Consider the following 18,352-nt stretch of genomic DNA (forward strand, 5'->3'; position numbering starts at 1 on the left):
AAGAAGTGGAGAAGTTGACTGCAAAACAGTGTGGCTCGTCTCTCAGCTGGAAGTCAGAATGAATTTCCCCATTCCCCACTGAGGACCTGCAGAACATCTCAGCCTGATTAATGGCTATACACTGTCTAATGAGCAGTAATTGAATGGTATAATGCAGTCGGCCCTTCAAACCCAGAGAGGCCGTTGATTGCTGTCTGCGGAAATGCAAGTGACATTGTCTCCACTTGATTATAGTTGACCTTGCATGCGGAGATGACGGCCTCTGCAATGACCAACGCGAGCTTTGGGGAATAGGAGCACAGGAAAGAGCGCAGAGACAAATGGATGTGACTCGCTTTGGAGCGGATCAATGGGGTGGTCAATTGCGGTTTGATTTTTTTTTATCACCAAATTGTTACGGAAAGGGAGATGATTGATCAAGGCGTCCCTGGTGGAATTGGCATTTCTAACAATATTAATTAAGAAAAATTGCTTAGCTGACTGCTTGATAAATCAGCCGATATTGTTAAATCAAAACAAATGATCAAGTCTGTCCCGATATATTTTCTCAAAGGGCGTGACGCGGAGGAAAACACACACCGCACAGGCACACACAAGTGCCACAGCAGTCACTGAATCAATCAGCTTCTTCACACAAATAAGCCTGCAAAAAAAGTCCAACAAAAAAGCAGTCAAGTGATTAAAAGAAAAGCTTTGAAAAATGTGACCAGACGGATTGTCCTGAGTTGCGTTATTCGTTATTTGGCCACCCCCATACAGGTCAATATCTCACACACACACGCACACACATGCACACATACACTATAACTCGCACTGTCTGTACATACAGTTGCGAATTCAATGCGATGAATCGTTTCAAGCTTCTGCTGAAAATGTAATCCCGTAATTGGATGTGATCATCAATATCTAGCGTATGGTGCAGAGCGGGCGGGGGAAATTTCACAAGCAGGAGGGAATGTGGTTTCAATCCCAAGTCAACGAGTCATGGCGGCACAGTTATCCCTCATTAATATTCACAGGCCGCCGACCAACAGACGGCTTCTCTATGTTTGGCCTCAAAGGGGGGAAAGTAAAGAGGAGAAAGTACATGCAAGAGAATCCATTCCGTTAATCATGCTTTTGAAATACTCTGAACTGCCATACAAATGTAATAAGAAAATTATCTGCTGTATAATAATAAAAATGACATTTGTCTATAGATGCATAACTGTAAGGAAGCGACCAGTGAAGCTGACTGAAGGAGAATCAACTTCATGCATCACACTTTTGCATCATTCTGAACGGTCATAGAAGTGTAAAAAGAAGTCAACCGTTGTATCATACTGATTGTACATGCTGACATTAAAACCATGAATTGCAGAGGGAGACTGCAGCATCTCCTTAACACCAAGACTGAACACAGCTCACTTTACAGCATACATAACATTCTACATATTTTATTACTATTCTTTACTACACTGTACTGAGCAGCCAGGACAGAGACAATTCACTTTCCTCAATACGCTGCCATTGCATCCCTGGTAGTTGTCATCCTTTTCCTCTTTGCCATGGTAACCTTCTGCAGTGTGATCCCAAAATAAAATACAAAAAAAAAAAACACACCTAAGGAAAAGGTGAAAAGCAATACAGCTGTTGTGAAATCTTCCTGCTATTTCCCTGTCAGGAAGAGACATTGATATGTGTGGTATGCTATTCCACAGCCAATCTGAATCAGCAACATTCATGTAGGACTTAAAGCAATAAGTAATGAACGAAGATATTGATGAGGTCCTTAGCCAGGGTCATAACTGCCCCCCCAGAAGTCAATAATTATCCCGATAAGAATATCTTTATTACAAAAGTGCAAACGGCAGCAAAATCTTCGCCACACCAAAACATTCCCCTGCGGTGTAATTGCCACCGCTTGGAATTATAGTTTTCATTAAAATGGAATGCTCAAGGTTATTGATTGCTTAAATAAGACTCAATATCTTCTCATTTCAAAGGCGAATGAAATTGCTGCGAATGGTAATATTGGCCAACTGTTGTGTGCATTCATTTCCACGTTAGGCTCTCGCATATTGCTGTCCCTCGAGGATTATCAGAGAGAAATAAGTGTATTTAAATGAGTGTAATTTCAACGAGGCACACATCCATGCAAAGGCGTCTGGTCGGGAGGAGTGCTTGCCTGCACTTCATCACTGCAAATGTACGAAAAAAAACCCAAAAACAAAAGCACACAGTTCAATTACAGTCTACACACAGAAAGAACGGCCTTGTATGATCATAAACACACATAGCACAAGTGGTTTTAAAGCTTGACACTGTGGTCTCACAGGACACAAAAATGGAGCAACATTTTGTTCACTCCAAGATGCTGTCTTTCATGAGCCCCAAAGAAAGACTTCAAAATAAAACATAGTTAACATTAAGCCTATTCAGTGCACACAAGAAAATTATAGTAAGTGATATGTGGTGACCGTAATTGCGACCCTAATGTAAAATGCCCTTTCTCACTTGCCGTACAGTGACACAACATGACAGTCTAAACCCGTAATGCAGGAATCTAAAAGTCGGCTAATGTGCCAAAACTGCGATCAATGGTCACCAAAATGAATGTAGACATTGTATTTTATGCTTACATCAACTTCCGAAAATATTAGAATGATCGCCTAAGTATTCGGGCTTTTAGGGTCTTTTCCTCTTCATAGAGGCACTCACAACAAAGACGATTTCAATCCACAAGAGAAACGCGTCATCCATAAAATACAAACCACACGACATGTCTTGCCACATTACACAATGCCACCCTTTCTAAAATGTACAGGACTCTCACATGCAAACATTGACGTATTCATCGCGTACACGCCTGCCTACCGAACCTTATTTTCAGTAACGCCATGTTTGGCTGTTGCAGATGTGACATTTTCTTTACATTTTAATGTCTTAGTGATAAGCAACTCAACATTAGTATTTCACAACACAAAAATAGCTACTATGATAAAATAAAATAATAACAATAAAAACTTTGCTTTTAGAAATCCTAGCCATCGGCATGGTGGGCGGGTACCAAGTGACATACAACACAACCATCTTTCTTCACTGGATTGATTGTGAGTGAAATAGGTGTCCGTCTGCACTTGTGTTCTCTGACTGTACACAAGGTGGCGGTTTATGCGATAAAAATACTGTTGAGATGAAATAGCCTGGTGAGAAAATACAGCGTCTGGCTACACTCTGGCCTTGTTATTTTGCCTCCTGACACCACATTCTTAACCCGGTTAGGGACGATGAAAGGGACGGATGAAAACCGACTTCCGTCCTTGCTTAATACGTTCCTTTTTTTAAAAAAAAAAAACTTCTCATCCTCTGTCCTCACTCCCAAAAATGGGCATCCGTCCATCCTGTTCCGTCCCGGAATGCCCATCGCTGCGATTTTCTATATTCTTGCTCCTGTTCAGGCTATGTTGGTAAATTTCCATCCATCCCACCTTTTTCAATAGTGTTTATCTTGCTTAGTGACAAGAGTGAGCTGGAGCCTATGCCTGCTGACTTTAGGCCAAAGGCAGACGACAAGCTGATCTGGTTGCCAGTCAATCACAGAGCAATGATATCAAGACTGACAACCATTCACACTCGTATTCACACTGTCACTGAGTTGAACTGAACCTTCACCCACATTTACATCACCAGTGGCCCGTTCATTAAAATATGAGAAATATAACTACTTATCAGTTACGTATTAAAATTTGGCCAATTAACATCAATAAAATGCAACTAATGGCTATCGAATTGCATGAAAATGACCAGGAAAGCATACCAGCAAACTGTTCCTTCTGAAAAGCAGAAGGAATGTAACTTTGGTTTGCCTCTATTGATAAGACATGGTGAAAACAATTGATGGGGGACTATTTTTCTGAAAGGGAATCCATTATTTTCTTATCTTCGAATGTGAAAGCAAAGGTTTTTAAAGATAGCTTGTCTTCAGACCTTTCTCCTGAGCGATGGGCAGGTGCCCTTTTAACTGCAACAGCAGCACTCCTTTCGTCTCTTTCCTTTTGTTTGGCGCACTCGACATGCTGCCCTCTGAGAAAAGTGATTAATCACAATTACCTCATCGGCTGGCAGCCTCCGCCTCTTTCTTCTGCATGCTCGCACCCCCTCAATCCCTCATGGGCCGCCTGTCTTCTCCCTTTCCATTTCCTCCTTCAACTTCATCAGAGATCAATGCAGTTGTCGAGGCATTTATTTATTTAGACTGGTCCCGAGGTCAAAAAAAGGGGGCCACGGAATGCCATGGCCCGGCCCGGCCAGCGTGAACTTTCACTTTGGGGTTGGTTATTGACAGTGACAGGTCGCTCTAGAGGCATGTGCTTGTACAGATATGTCACACTGCTTTTCTGGTAAACAAACTCTTCTTTGTCTGCGCTTGATTAATAGAAAACACTATTGGACAGAATCAACTTCAGGAGGCTCAAGTCATTTCATTTCAAAGGCTTGAGTGTGCAGCTGCTGGATTCATGCCGAACGGGAGCAATGTACTGAAAATGATTCATAAATATGGAGGTGGCAGGCTGAGAGAATGAAAAGTTAAACCTCTAAAATTGAAGACAGTCTGTCCTGACACTGGTCAACAGAAAGGAAACTTGTCTATTCCAGGGTCAAACTATTTCCATCATAACAACCTTATATTCTGACTGTCCATACAAGGTTTTTTTTGTAATCGTCCATTTTCGAGAGTGCTTGTACTCATTTTGGTTTCAGCTGACCTTAAACCAACAGTATCTGACTGTAAAATGTAAAACCAATAACTTTCGATAATATTTTATTATTCTTAGAAGTCATACAAATGCAAAAAGGATTTGACCAAAAATTAAACTTATAATGAAGCAATATATTCAAATTTCAACCACTCAAGAAATAGTACAAATAATTGTTCTATTGATCCTCATTAGGTGACATACTAGATGATACTGGTGTTTGGAATGTTGTAGACAATAAGTGGACTTTTGTTGTTATTGTTGTTTTAGTTGTATGGTCAGTTCTGAATTGCATTTTCAGCATAATTGCGTTATGGGCAATAAATCCAGATTGGATCTCATACTTGGTGCCAGTTATTTTATTAACCAATCGAAATATTTGAGTTACTACAAATAAGTCTGTATGTAATGAGTGTTATTTTTGCATCTTTGTACACAGCTGATGAAAGATTTACCCATAAAACAACAGCCTCATCTTAAAGGTTTCAGGAAAACAAATACACGAATAAAAACTATTAATACTTGGCCAATATGTATGTTAAGCTGGAAAATTGCAAGTGAACAACGCCATGAATGCCTACTGTGATATGATGTTTTTATGACCCTTTGTCAGTATGATTCCAAACTGATTACCATTTTCATCCCCGCATCAGAGGAAAATGAGAGCGTTTTGTTTTTCCCTTCTGCACAAGTTAACTAACATGCCTTTCTGGATAAATATTCAACAAAATGGCCTGATTGACTTCATTTATGATTTAAGCCTGCTCGACGATGTTTGAAGTCTTGTTCTGGTTATTAATATTCAGCAAAACCCGTGTTCACGCCCCATACAGCAGGGGGCCATGTTCTGTTTGGACTTGAAAGCGTTGAGAAGAACGGTCTTCAAATATGTGTTATGAAAAAAATGAATAAATATGTTAACTAGGTGTTCCATATACTGTAGTACATACTGTACATCGGAATTTGCTTTACAAGTACAGTAATAAGGCTCACTTTGGATTCAGGGGACCCTATTTTGGTTGGCGGGTGTCCATGCGCTCAGCATAAAAATGGGCCCAGGTTCATTTTGCTGCCGGGGTAACTTTAGTCTTGCATGTTTGGGCACCGATGCAGTTCATTGGATGTTCCGGCGCAAGAAGCTTCTGTGCCCCCGACGTACCTGATAATTTGGTAACAGTATACTGTCAAAACTCGTTATCAGGCCCCGACAGAGCTTGCAGATGAGCTGATCATTTGAATCAGGTATGTTGCAGCAGGTAGAGATGGAAAACTTGCAGGAAAGTGGTCCTCAACCACAGGAGTTTTTGAGATCTCTCTGTTAGAGGAACTGTTTATTCTTAATAAAATAACGTCCTGTTTTTAAGGTAAATGCACTTCTAGGATGAGCAAAGTGATTTTTTTAAAAAGTCAATCGTCAATGAAAGGGAATAAATAAAAAGACATATTGGCCATTCATTATCTCTCGTCATCTCATGAAAGCATTTTTTTGTTTGCAGCTATTATCCATTCTTTTCAATCTTTTCAACATAAATTGGTCACACTCTTCCTCTGAGACATTATTCCACGCCTTTAAAGGGACGTTCCATGTCAACGAAAGTGGTTGTGATGGTCACCCTACTACGAACAGCAGTGTGTGACCCAGCTGTTGATATTATTTGCATTATAAAAATGCTCAAATATTTTTTTCTTTGTTCCTGAAAAGACAGTTTTACCGATTAGAGTACCCAGTAAGTATGCATCAAATCAGCACGGTAGGAGAATGACTATAAAAAGAGATAAATAGGATGGTAACATTGTAGTCTTTTTCCTCCTGCTGAGCCATGATCTGAATCCCGATTGTGAAACAGTTGTTTACTCCTACCCATCATTATTTCCTGGCAGTGTCTTGTCCTGGTTGTGTTGTCAAGGTCCTCAGCTGAAACCACCGGAAAACAAACCTTACGACAAAGACAGATTGAAACATACATAATGTCCTTCCATTTCTCTATGATTCATTATTGACATGTTGCTGATAATAGGAAAAAAGACAAAACACAACTTGTTCCAACATGCTTTTTAACATTCTGCACTGACCTCCATTTTTCATGCACTTTGTAGTTCCCCCGGGACTCCGACTCTATCGAATTCATCTGCTTCCAATGCCATCCTATGTGCTCAACCTATCAGTCATCGGGGAGTGTGGCAAACTAATCATTTATTGATGAAACAGAGGGAGTGGAGGGGCAGCTATGAATTTCTAACTGCATTTGTCTTATTTATCAAGGCAGATCAAAGAATGAAAATCCAAACAGGCTTCAAGGAAGCAGACAGCGGCAGGGTGTTGTTGAAGAGGAGGGGAGAAAAAGCAAGGTTTGGGACTCAGTCTGCAAGGATAAGGTTGAGGGGGGTTCAGAGTGATGTTCAGACAGCAGGACATGCATCTGAATTAAAGCTTCCCTGAAAAGGCAATTTTCTCCTCATTCTCTCCCTTGTAGGTAGAAAGGTGAGCTGCCTTACAGAGAATGAGAGGCACACACAGACTTAATGTTTCTTTGCAGCTGCATCGCTCTTTTCTGTCCCGCCTACCGTCCCTGTGCGTGCTCGGGAGGCAACGGGGGGCATTGAGCGGTGTGATGTAGTGATCTGGAGCTTCCACCAGACTGCACTTGTGGCAGCGAGTGTTTGCAAGCTCACTAACACGGAGTCTGGGGGAAAGGCAGCATTGTCACAACTCACTTGTTTGCTCTCTTTAATGTACAATGCTGTTGATATTCTTTTGAATGCCATGCAGCTGCTGGGGGGCCGAGAGGTGGGGAGCATGGAGGGTGGGGGGGGGGGGCTGCTGGGAATAAAACCAAGGGAGGGAAGTTTGCCCGGCGCGTTGACGAAAAAGATGGGTTGAAATAGAGTTCACGCTTGCACGCTCGGTTGTGTCCACAAGCAGACGAGATGAAAGGCGAGAAGAGCAAGTGGCACTGTCACAGCGGTACCGAGAGCTAATTCAATTTCATTACCTCAATTCATGAGTGAAATCAAAATGCTCCTTCACAAACCAAACAAAAATCACCAATCTGCTCTCTCTCTTTACATTTCAATGTGGTAGGTATTTGAATCGACAAACTGAAATGGAGATGCGCTGACATGGGGAAGAGAGGGAAGGGTTTCAGATTTGACTCTGGCTTTCAAAGTAGGCTGTGAAATTTGGGTTTGAGTTTTAAAGTAAGGTTTGACATGAGGTCAAGGGTTTCAAAAGTTGGGTTTTAAATGAGAGAAACACCAAACCTGGGACCTCTTGATCGAGATGTGAAACTTATATCATACAAATAGCAGTCTGAGAACATGAACAAAACTTCTGCTACCACTCCTACTACAGGTTGTTCTTTACATGGGACAGGATGAGATTACAGGACAAGCGGCAGCCATCAGGAAACACAAGCAGTGGAGAAGCTGAGGTCATCCCCATCTACTGTACGATATCCCATGGGAAGGTATGGCAGTGTACATTAGGAGGCCCCAAGCACGAGGGAGAAAGCGCGTGAACAGTGGAGATACTGGAGCGGTGCACCGAGTAGCAAGTAATCGGTCGTCCTCTCTCGCGTCACAGGAGAGGAGTCAACGAGAGGACACTGTGATATGATAGCCTGGAGGCCTGGAGATGGTGGCTGGGGAGAGGTGGGAGGCCGAGGTCCAGACCAAACAGGCACAGCAGCCTCCAGCTAACATGCAAGCTGCGGTATCAGCAGGAGCCACTCTTTGGCCCGGTGCTCCTTGGGGAGCAGACACGCTGACAGCAGTGGGAGGTATAGTTTTCCATAAGGCGCAAACTAGTATTCTGCTCACCTTCCATCCCTGTGAAGCTGTTTGGGAAAAGTGGTCAAATGGACAGCTGTGGGGTGATTTACTCATCCTTGCTAGGTTCTTTTTTACAGGTTCCTATTGGCAGCAGTGGGGATCAAGCCCTACAGCAAATAATGAAAATTTGTGAGAAGTTGGCACTCGGCCTAAAAAGCTTTGGAATTGTCGATAGATGCCACAAGTTGTCTAAATGAACCACCTCACCACACTTCAACATTCTTGACACCAAGATACCACCAGATGTCACTGAATCAATTCTTTTATACTCCGCTTTGGCCTTTCCACAAAAACTATATATGTGAGTTTTTCAGTCACTGATGTGGGATGGATTCTAAAAGAAAAATCAGTGCATAGGTAAATTCAGGACTGCAGGAGAATGAATATGCATTAACTTAGCGAGACAAGAGAAAAAAAATGGCCTTAAGTAGGATGGATAGAAGTAGTGATGGGAAATAAAACTTCAGATTTGCTTCATGAACCAGTTGTATTTTTTTGACTCCGCTAGATGGCACTGTCAGTTCAACAGTTCAATTCTGGGCTGAAAATTCACTGACTTGCCATTTCTTAAAGCCCTTTATTTAAACCAATCGTGCCATCTAAATGAGTCAAAAAAATACAACAACTGGTTCGTTAAGTAAATTTGGGTGCAAGTCCAAGCTCTACTGTTTTTGTCGAATAAATTTCCCTCACAGGTGCAATTTATACTCTGGAGCGACTTATAGTCCAAAAAATTTTGTATTCACACTGTCACTGTGTGGGAACTGAACCGACATGGCCCACACCAAAGTCAGGCTTATATATATACATATATATATATATATCACCAAAGCATCAAGAACATACAGCTAAGAATATTTCCACAGAATGTAATTTGTACGTAAGACTTTTATTTGAATGAATTCACTTTGAGATAAGCACTGGGATAGGCTCCAGTTACCCGACCCTGAGGAGGACATGGCCCAAACAAAATGGATGTATGGATATTCGATTTAGCTAAAAGGCATTGAAAAGTTAAATTAAAAGTTGGGCCAGTCGATATTATGGATGGATCACATACTCCTCCCCACCCCCACCCACCCCCGTTAGGTTAGGTAAATGCTTGACTTGACTAATTGCCAATTTAGTTATGTTTATAAATGACATATATATTTTTTGTTGTCTCGCAAGATTGTCCAGTGATTCAGTGTTCCATTACTCACTCTTGTTTATGATTTGCAAAGTAGTTATCATTTGTTCATATTTCGAATTCACCTGGTATATGGCAGTAAAATATGATGCACAATTCTGAAGAAAGCCACTCTTAATTCTCCCAGTCATTCAACTTCCATGGTAACTCGTTTTAATCAGCAAAGAGGAGCAGTTTAACTAATGCTGTCCAGCACTTATCACTGTTTATCAGAAACACATCATGAATTTATCGCCTATTTCTAATTAGCCGTAATGCTCAGTGGCCGGATGGCAGGCCAGTACCCCACCAGACTAAAAGATTACAGTCATTTTTAACTTAAAACTCGCAGTGAACTTTTTGCTGAGAGTGATGGACCTGTTTTATTCTGCAATCCCTTTAGGTCAGCATCGTAAGATTAAGGATAAGAACTGAAGCCAAAAGGCTTCATCAAAACATCCTTAATTGAGGCATTCAGCTACTTCAGCAATGTCAGGCCAACAGGACCATTGTGTACTGGATGATGTCATCATTGCACCGAGCAGTCACGTACAGACTCCACTGCAGATGTCCAATTGAGGAATTCAGAGCCTGTGCAGCTCACACATGTTTCCCACACACACCCCAGGCAAGGTTAAATTTTACACATCCTATGTGGGCACATTTTAAAGCATCTTTTTTATGGGCATTTCTACGCAGACTGCTGTTGCTTTGCGAGGTCAAATTGATATTAATGACGGCGATGACCCCGTTGATGGACAACTTAACAGGTGACAGATCAAGACAGGGAGGGCGGGAATCTTTTTAGCCACCTCAATGGGTCTTGTTAAGCGGTCACATCATGTTTACAGATATTCATAAGGGATCAGTGAAAGGATTCAAATGTGGCACCATCATGTCTGCTGGATGAGTTCTGCTGCGACTCAGGCTGGCGCAGGTAAACCACAGCCATGCCGTTGTCTCTGTCTCCACCTAGTGGTTTAATAGGAGAGAGCAACAGTTTTGATTTAATTTCTATTTGTCACATATGCGATTCACAAATTTTGATATCTATCGGTAAACGTACAATTTGGTGCAAATCCAAATTGTGATTGTTCAGCTTGGAGGTCTGCGCTCTTTTATTAAAATTTAAAAAGTCCAGCTTTCAATTTTGAACACATGACCCCGGTGAGTGATTTAACGACCAGGATGTCCTGGCACACGAGTGTGCAGTGAGATTTATCATTTATTAATTACAAATAATATTTTCTTTCATCTATTTATGCCAGAAATATATGATGAGAGGAAGAATTATTGGTAACTCTTCAGTTAGATGGCTGAGGATAAAATAAACCACTCATACAACAGAATACATCACTCCTAACTCTTGTGAACATCAGCTTCGTGTTCAAATAAACAGGCCTCCCTTTCATATTAAGCAAACATGTGAGTGAATTGAGAGGAGAGTAGCATTATTTCAGTATTCATATTTTTAGTGACATTTCTGTATGGTGGTGTGCCATGAGATTTTTAAGATGTAAAAAGTGTCCTGGATAAATGAAGGTTGAGAAACACTGATCTAGGTCATGTTTGGATGGGTTTGAGCAAAACGTGTATTGCATATCTATGTTGTGCATGAGTTCAGGAGATAGATAGATAGATAGATAGATAGATAGATAGATAGATAGATAGATAGATAGATAGATAGATAGATAGATAGAAAGGCGTCAATTGATGCATTGTTCATTTTCCTCCATGTGAAAAATAGACATGTGCCACAGCATTGTCATCTTTCATGGTTAGCATCATCGGGTGACACCCCAATCCGCACAATGTGCATGTTCTCATCTCCACCATGCCATGCAATGTATGGATTCAAAACATTCCACTCTCTACTTAATCATAATATGAATGTAATATTTTTTTTTCACTCTGAGGAGTTATGTTCTTGGTGCAAATGATCTGTGCAGAACTTGATCAAGTGGGCTAACCTGCCTCTCTTGGGGTTACCCGTCAAATTGGAACCTAACGGTAACTCCGTGCCCTCTGCAGACAGTGATGGATGAAAGTGGCGTTTCATAACCAATTGCACATGCCCAATACAGGGAAATGTTAATTGAAATGCTGGGGATACAAAGTAGACACCCTTGTCCCATATCACACGAGCAGGATGTCGCAGCAATATGTTTGCACGATTTCACGAGAAGCCAAATTATGCTGACACCCAATTCTGATGTGGTAACATTCACCACAACATGGGCAGTGTGCACGTTGTCTAAACAGTATGACTTTTGGGGATTATAAAAGATGGAAGTGGGGTACACACATACCAATTTTAACATTGCAGGGTTTTTTTTTTTAAATGTGAGTCACTCCTGACAAATACAAGTCTCCTCTTGGAAATCAGATGTCTTTCATAGCACTCAGACAAACCCGTTAGTGGCAAAATGGTGCTACATGGCATACAAAATAAAATAAGAATAAATAAAAAGCTAATCTTGTAACTCTTCCCCTTGGGAAACACATTACAGTATATAAATCTCAAGTCGTTTTTTCACATTATGGTGCAGATGGCCAACATGTCGCCTGGGTGCGTGATTTGCTAATCAACATGGTGGATCGGGTGGATTATGGTGGGGTTATGGTATCGGCAGGCATATGTTGCGGACAACGAACACAGGTGCAATTTAGCGAGTGCGTTTGGCACATATCGTAAGAAACCGTCTCGTGGAATCTCATCTCATCATCATCATCTGGGTCTTGATCGGACTGCAGTTCATTGCACAGAGATACGAGTTTTGCGAAGCCCATTGTTGTGTCATTCATCCATAACCACCAACTTATGTTGATGATGAGCAGTTTCTGCCATTGCACAGTCATTAAGTAGGAGTGGACCAACACTCTACAGTCTCACAGTCAACAACCTGATCAACTCAATGGGAAGGAGATGTGTTGCATAACATGAAGCAAATGGTGCTTACATTATGTAGCTCACTAATGCAGATTTAGACAACTATGAACAATGTTTGCAAGAAAATGGCTTTTGTGATAGAAATAAAGTGTTGCATTCTAGCTCCGGCCTTCCTGTGGGGAGTTTGCATGTTCTCCCCGTGCCTGCGTGGGTTCTCTCCGGGTACTCCGGTTTCCTCCCACATTCCAAAAACATGCATGACAGGCTGATTGAACACTCTAAATTGTCCCTAAGTGTGAGTGTGAGCGCGGATGGTTGTTTGTCTCTGTGTTCCCTGTGATTGGCTGGCAAGCAGTTCAGGGTGGCCCCCATTCACTGCCCCAAGACAGTTGGGATAGGCTCCAGCGTGCCCCGCGAGCCTCGTGAGGATAAGCGAATTAGAAACTGGATGGGTGATATTATAAGAAATCATTAACATGATCAGTGTCTTCACATAAATGATTATCATTCATTCATAAATTATTAAAGGGTAATTTGCTATTTCATAAGTGTGTATCAAACTGGTAGCCACTTGCATTAATCTATACCCAAGAAGTGGCTCTCAGTTTAAAAAAAGATTGGTGGCCTTTGCTCTATACTGAGCCTGCATTTTTGTTTCTGGATTGGTTTTGATTTTTGGAAATGGATCAGAGAGCACATTTCTGTTTAGTCTTTGCCTAAATTATTTAGGTAAATATATAGGATAAATAGCATATCAGATTTTTTTAATCTCTTGTGTGTTTTACATTCCTGGCCAATAAAGAGGATTCAAATTCGGACGTAACAAGAATCAGTCTCCAGAAAAGTTCCGGGTCTCTCTTTTGTGCTATTATTGACCAGTCTGCATTTACAAAGTGCAGCTTAGTCAATTTGTGTTATGTTGTATGGGTCATTCAATAAACATAATCAGGATACAATGTCGAATTATCTCTGTGTAAGTGTATTGATTACAACATGAATTGACCCCCCCAAAAATGTGAGAAAACCCCAACTATTTTAATAAATGGCTGATTGACTAATGATAAATACAGTAGACATAGATTAATACAAAGGAAACAGGAGCTTGTACAAACAATGCATCCTAATTAGATTGTGTCAAACAGTTCTTGGTCAATTAAATGCATAATTCAACTCAGCATTAATTATTCATTTCTTAAGGGAGCGGTGCTGTGCTTTATTAGGACTGCATCATGCATATTCAACTACTTTTTTTTTTCTTCGAAGGGGTCAATAGGATACCTCAGCAGGGACATTCACCCTAAAAAACCAACAGCAGCATTTGTATTAATGACACAACTATATAAAAGATCCTTTCAAGAAGGTCATGCCGCACACGCAAAAATGTGTGACCTATTGTTTGGGTCACGCTGCAGTCATTACGCTGTCAAACTGAAGATTATTAATCTTCATGTTATAATAATTTCTCTTGTGCATTTTAGCCACCATTACCACCCTTGTGTTAAGTGCAATAAAGTGTTTAAGGGATAAAGTACACTGAATGTTTTGTTCATTTAATTGAGTTGAATTGTGTTTAGGTGGGGGTTGAATGACAAGATTTTTTTTTTTTTGTAGTCAACCATAATGTGATGAAAATTTGGTCAAAGAATGTTTAAATGTTACTTTGACCATTTTTTGTACTGTTTATTAAGGTTTTGTCATGGGAACGATCTCACACATCATTTTCGAGTTCCATTATTTACTAAGGGTGAAAAAAAGAAAAATAATGACCTTGTGTTAACGAATTAGTTAATAACGCCTTTATCAACAATGTTCAAGCTTGTATGGTTAATTAAGTCTTTATAATGGTGACAGTTTGACAATGGAACGGTAGTTTTTCCATTTCCTTAGTTGCCTTTGAGAAAAAAAATATCAACCACAACATAACAAACTACGAAACAATGAGTATATAAACAATAGCCTTATTATAAAGTAGAAGCAAAACGTTACTGTTTTAGTCCGTCTTATCCGAGCGCAACTCAGATAGGGTCCTTGTCAAATTCACATACAAAATACATTGTTGGGTGGCACGCAACATCAGTCCACTCTCCGGAGGCCACCATCTCAGCACAGTCTTCATCGTCATAAGCATTATTGGGCTCCCCTTTTCGCCATTTACTGAAGGTGGACATTGGAGAGCGGTCCACGTAGGTGAAGATTCCTTCCATGTCCAGGTCGTGAATGCCAATGTAGACTCTGCTGAGACCCGCTTGCGTGATGTAGCCTGCCAAGGCTGTGTTGGCTCCTTCATCCTTGGGCATGGCCAGGTGACCTCCCCTCGTCTGGCAATAGCGCTCGGCATCCGAGTAACGTTTCTCCTCCTTCACCAGCAGATACACCTTGCTGTCTGTCTCTTTTATGCCAGCGACAGCTGCGGGGGAGGGCAGTGCTGAAAAATGAGCACTTGTATTTCTATAAATTTCACATTTGACATGGCCTGCATTTGCATGTCTTTAAGGTTGATAAGTGAAGTATTTAAGAAAGGTTTTGGGGGCATACAGTACATATTGTACAAACGCACGTCAAAAAGATCTAAATCTTACCATTTTTGAGGAATTTCAGTTCAGAAAATAGCTGGGCCACAACGATGTCCATTTCGCCAATCATCTTTCTTATTGGTGAGCACTCACATGGGATGCCTAATGAACCCAGTTATCAAATATAATCAAAATTTAAAATAATTGGTTTAAAAACTCAATCTAATGACAATTAAAAGGTGATACCTGGCTCTCCGTCTGGGCCTCTTGGTCCTGGATCCCCCATGTCTCCCTTTGTGCCTGTGAAAATATGTCACCGTTATTATTACCCCGGTAGTCAAATACGCGGAAGTGTTGAATTTACTCAATTTTATTTTGTCAAATGGTTGCACGAAATATAATCATCTGCATCCACATAGTTTTTTTTTTTTTAATCGACCATTTACTTAAAAATGCATCTCCAAAGTCAATCCACATAATTGCCAAAATAAAATGTAGTAAATTCAACACAGTGTAGTAGGAATGTGTTGTGATCCCAGGGGGGTGCGCTTCTAAGCCCAAGAAGCATACTTTTTTTCTGAGCAGTTCTAGAATAAAATTTTATTATACATCCACTACAGTAGGTGACATTGGAACTCTCATTGTCAGAGTGTGTGCAGTCATGTTTGGCTAAAGTAGTAAGAAGGCAAAATAAATAAAGCAATTTGAAAAAAACAAAAGTTGGCAGGTTGTAGATCTGTTTAGTAATGTTGAGTGGTTAACATATTTTTCCAATTTTATGGCAGTTAAAATACTTAAAAAGTGCTCCACAAGAAGTCTGCTGTTTTTTTCTACAGCAACACTCCATCATGCATCATAAAAGGGCGAGCAGCTATGTTTAACTTTAGTTATATAGTGTTAAACGTTTTTTCACATGCACTTCATCATTAAGAGTGGTAAATGTTTTTTTATAACACAGCACATACAGCTTACAACATTTTATGATGATTTCGATTTCCATTCTTTTTCATGCTTCCTGGTGTGATAACAAAAACATACACTGACCTTTCATTCCACTTGGTCCCACTTTACCATAATGCCCCATAATGCCTTTCTGCCCTTTAAGACCAGGTTGACCTGAAAAGTTTGGGTGATAGGAGTATGCATTAGTTCATTACAAAAATATCCCATATGCAGTATATCCATTCATCCATCTTCGATACTGCGTATGCTCATTTGGGTCAAGGCTGTTATGGAGCCTATCCGAGCTGCCTTCAGACAAGAGGTGGACTCCTATCTGGATTGGACACCAAGCGCAGGACACATACAGACAATTATTCACACGCACATTCACACCTAAGGACAATTTAGACTCTTCAATTGATCTAACATGCATGTTTTTGGAATGTGGGAAGAAAAACGGGTACCCGGAGAAAACCTACACAAACCCAGGGAGAACATGCAAACTCCACACATGAAGGCTGAAACCCAGGTTTGAACCCACAGGCTTAGAACTGAGGCGGACGGGCTAACCAATCCTCCACCACGGCGCCGCTTATTTTATTTCAATGCCATACACCACAGCTGTCTATACATACCTAGAATCGAAGCACACAATTAAATTTTGTATGTGTGTAAAGAGCTTGAACATGGTCCACTTCTCATTAAAGCCTTCAGTAAACACGTCTACTGCTTTGGATTGTGCAAGTCATTTCTCATCCAAATGTAAACACTTGACCAGCTCTGATTAGCTTGACACACAGCACATCAACAACCTAAGCAATGTGATCCTTAGCCCATATGTGTGCGTGTGCGTGCATGCATGCATCTGTGTAATCAAACAATCGTTTGATTATAATCTTTTCTTTTTACAATGACAATAGAGAGGGCAAAATGATACCGATTTCCCCCGGCGGTCCCACTCTTCCTGGTCTCCCTGGGGCTCCCTTTGGTCCTTTCTCCCCCGGCTCTCCTTTTGAGAAAAATGACACAATGAGAAGAAAACTGAAATGTGTCAAGCCTTCTTGAACACCTTACCTTTGAGACCAGGGACAAGGAGCTGAACAGTGCAGGTCTCCTCTGTCAGCTGTTGTCCTTCTGACGTATGTAATGTCAAAAAAGTCGCTACATACATGAGAAGGAATGATTGTATGTGCTTCTGTCCTTTCATAACTGTACATGGACTATGTTGTAGGCTGTAAATGTGAAAAGCATAAATTAATCACTGAAACAAAAACAAAAAAATCACAATGATAATGCATTTAATCATGGATATTATGTACCACAAAATACAATATAATCTGGCTTTGTGACATCCAAAATATTCAGTTTACCTAACTAACAACTAAAAGATTTTTTAAAAATCAGATTGCTCACCTGCAGATGTATTTTTTTTAAGTCTGAAGTCGAGCGTACACGCAGCTTGGCAGAGAATTGCTCCGCTGAAAGAGATGTGAAGACGTTTCTAACAGAAGCGTCAAGGAATGTTGGGGTTTGGACATTCATAAACACAGATAACGTCGGGCTCTGCAGATAATTGGCTGGGAAAGTTGCAGAGTGATTGACAAGGAGAGTGTGGGGTGGGAGGTGACTGATGGTCACTGAACCTTCAACTTAGACCGAAAAGGGAATTTTTCAGGATATCAAGAATCCAACAGCACTTTCAACTTGGTTGGGCTACTGAAATGATGGAGGGGCCACAATATTTTCTCTGCGCTACCGTGGGGCCATGTAGGACTAGGTACCTCCTAACGATAAACCTGACATTTTTATTATAAGATCAAAATATGTGCACATCTGTTGTTTCATTGAATCAATGTATATACAGGTAATAGAATACAACTGTATTTATACAAGACTTATAATATAATACAACAGATCACATCTATACAAAATAATATATTTCATGCTCCAATGCATCGATTAAAGATCCACTCTCAACAACAAAGGGTGTGAAGCAAACAAAAAATACCCTCATACTATGACCCCCTCCAAATGCAAAGTTTTCTTGTGCATAAAAATTCAGAAACTGTCTCACAAACCTGCCAAACAGTGGAAAAAAATACAAGAAATGGAAGAACTGATTTGCTGCATTTTTTCCTCACAGAAAACTCAACTCAAATGTTTCTCCTGCATGTCATTTAAAATTCCAAGTGAAGAGGCCCACCCACTCACCTGCATGATGCAGTGCTGAATAGGGCAGCAGTTCACTCTGTGTTGTTGAAGGAAGCTT

At 40.7% G+C, this 18,352-nt stretch overlaps 1 protein-coding gene across 2 annotated transcripts; it reads right to left on the reverse strand.

Annotated features, from left to right (window-relative positions):
• Positions 1-14,211: 14,211 nt before the first annotated feature.
• On the reverse strand, positions 14,212-17,583 carry colec11 (collectin sub-family member 11). 2 transcript variants are annotated; one of them, XM_019857354.1, is made up of 7 exons: positions 17,497-17,583; positions 17,158-17,315; positions 17,021-17,092; positions 16,186-16,257; positions 15,388-15,441; positions 15,208-15,303; positions 14,212-15,035 (listed from the first exon to the last, which is right to left on the reverse strand). In XM_019857354.1, the coding sequence occupies exons 2-7, from the start codon at positions 17,288-17,290 to the stop codon at positions 14,644-14,646; spliced, it is 819 nt and encodes a 272-aa protein (XP_019712913.1). In that variant the 5' UTR covers positions 17,291-17,315; positions 17,497-17,583; the 3' UTR covers positions 14,212-14,643. The 2 variants fall into 2 exon arrangements, with proteins under 2 accessions (XP_019712913.1, XP_019712912.1); XM_019857353.1 differs by having other exon boundaries at positions 14,212-15,053.
• Positions 17,584-18,352: the final 769 nt, after the last annotated feature.

Source organism: Hippocampus comes, unplaced genomic scaffold, assembly GCF_001891065.2.
Source record: "Hippocampus comes isolate QL1 unplaced genomic scaffold, H_comes_QL1_v1.1 scaffold32, whole genome shotgun sequence".
Lineage (NCBI taxonomy): Eukaryota > Metazoa > Chordata > Actinopteri > Syngnathiformes > Syngnathidae > Hippocampus > Hippocampus comes.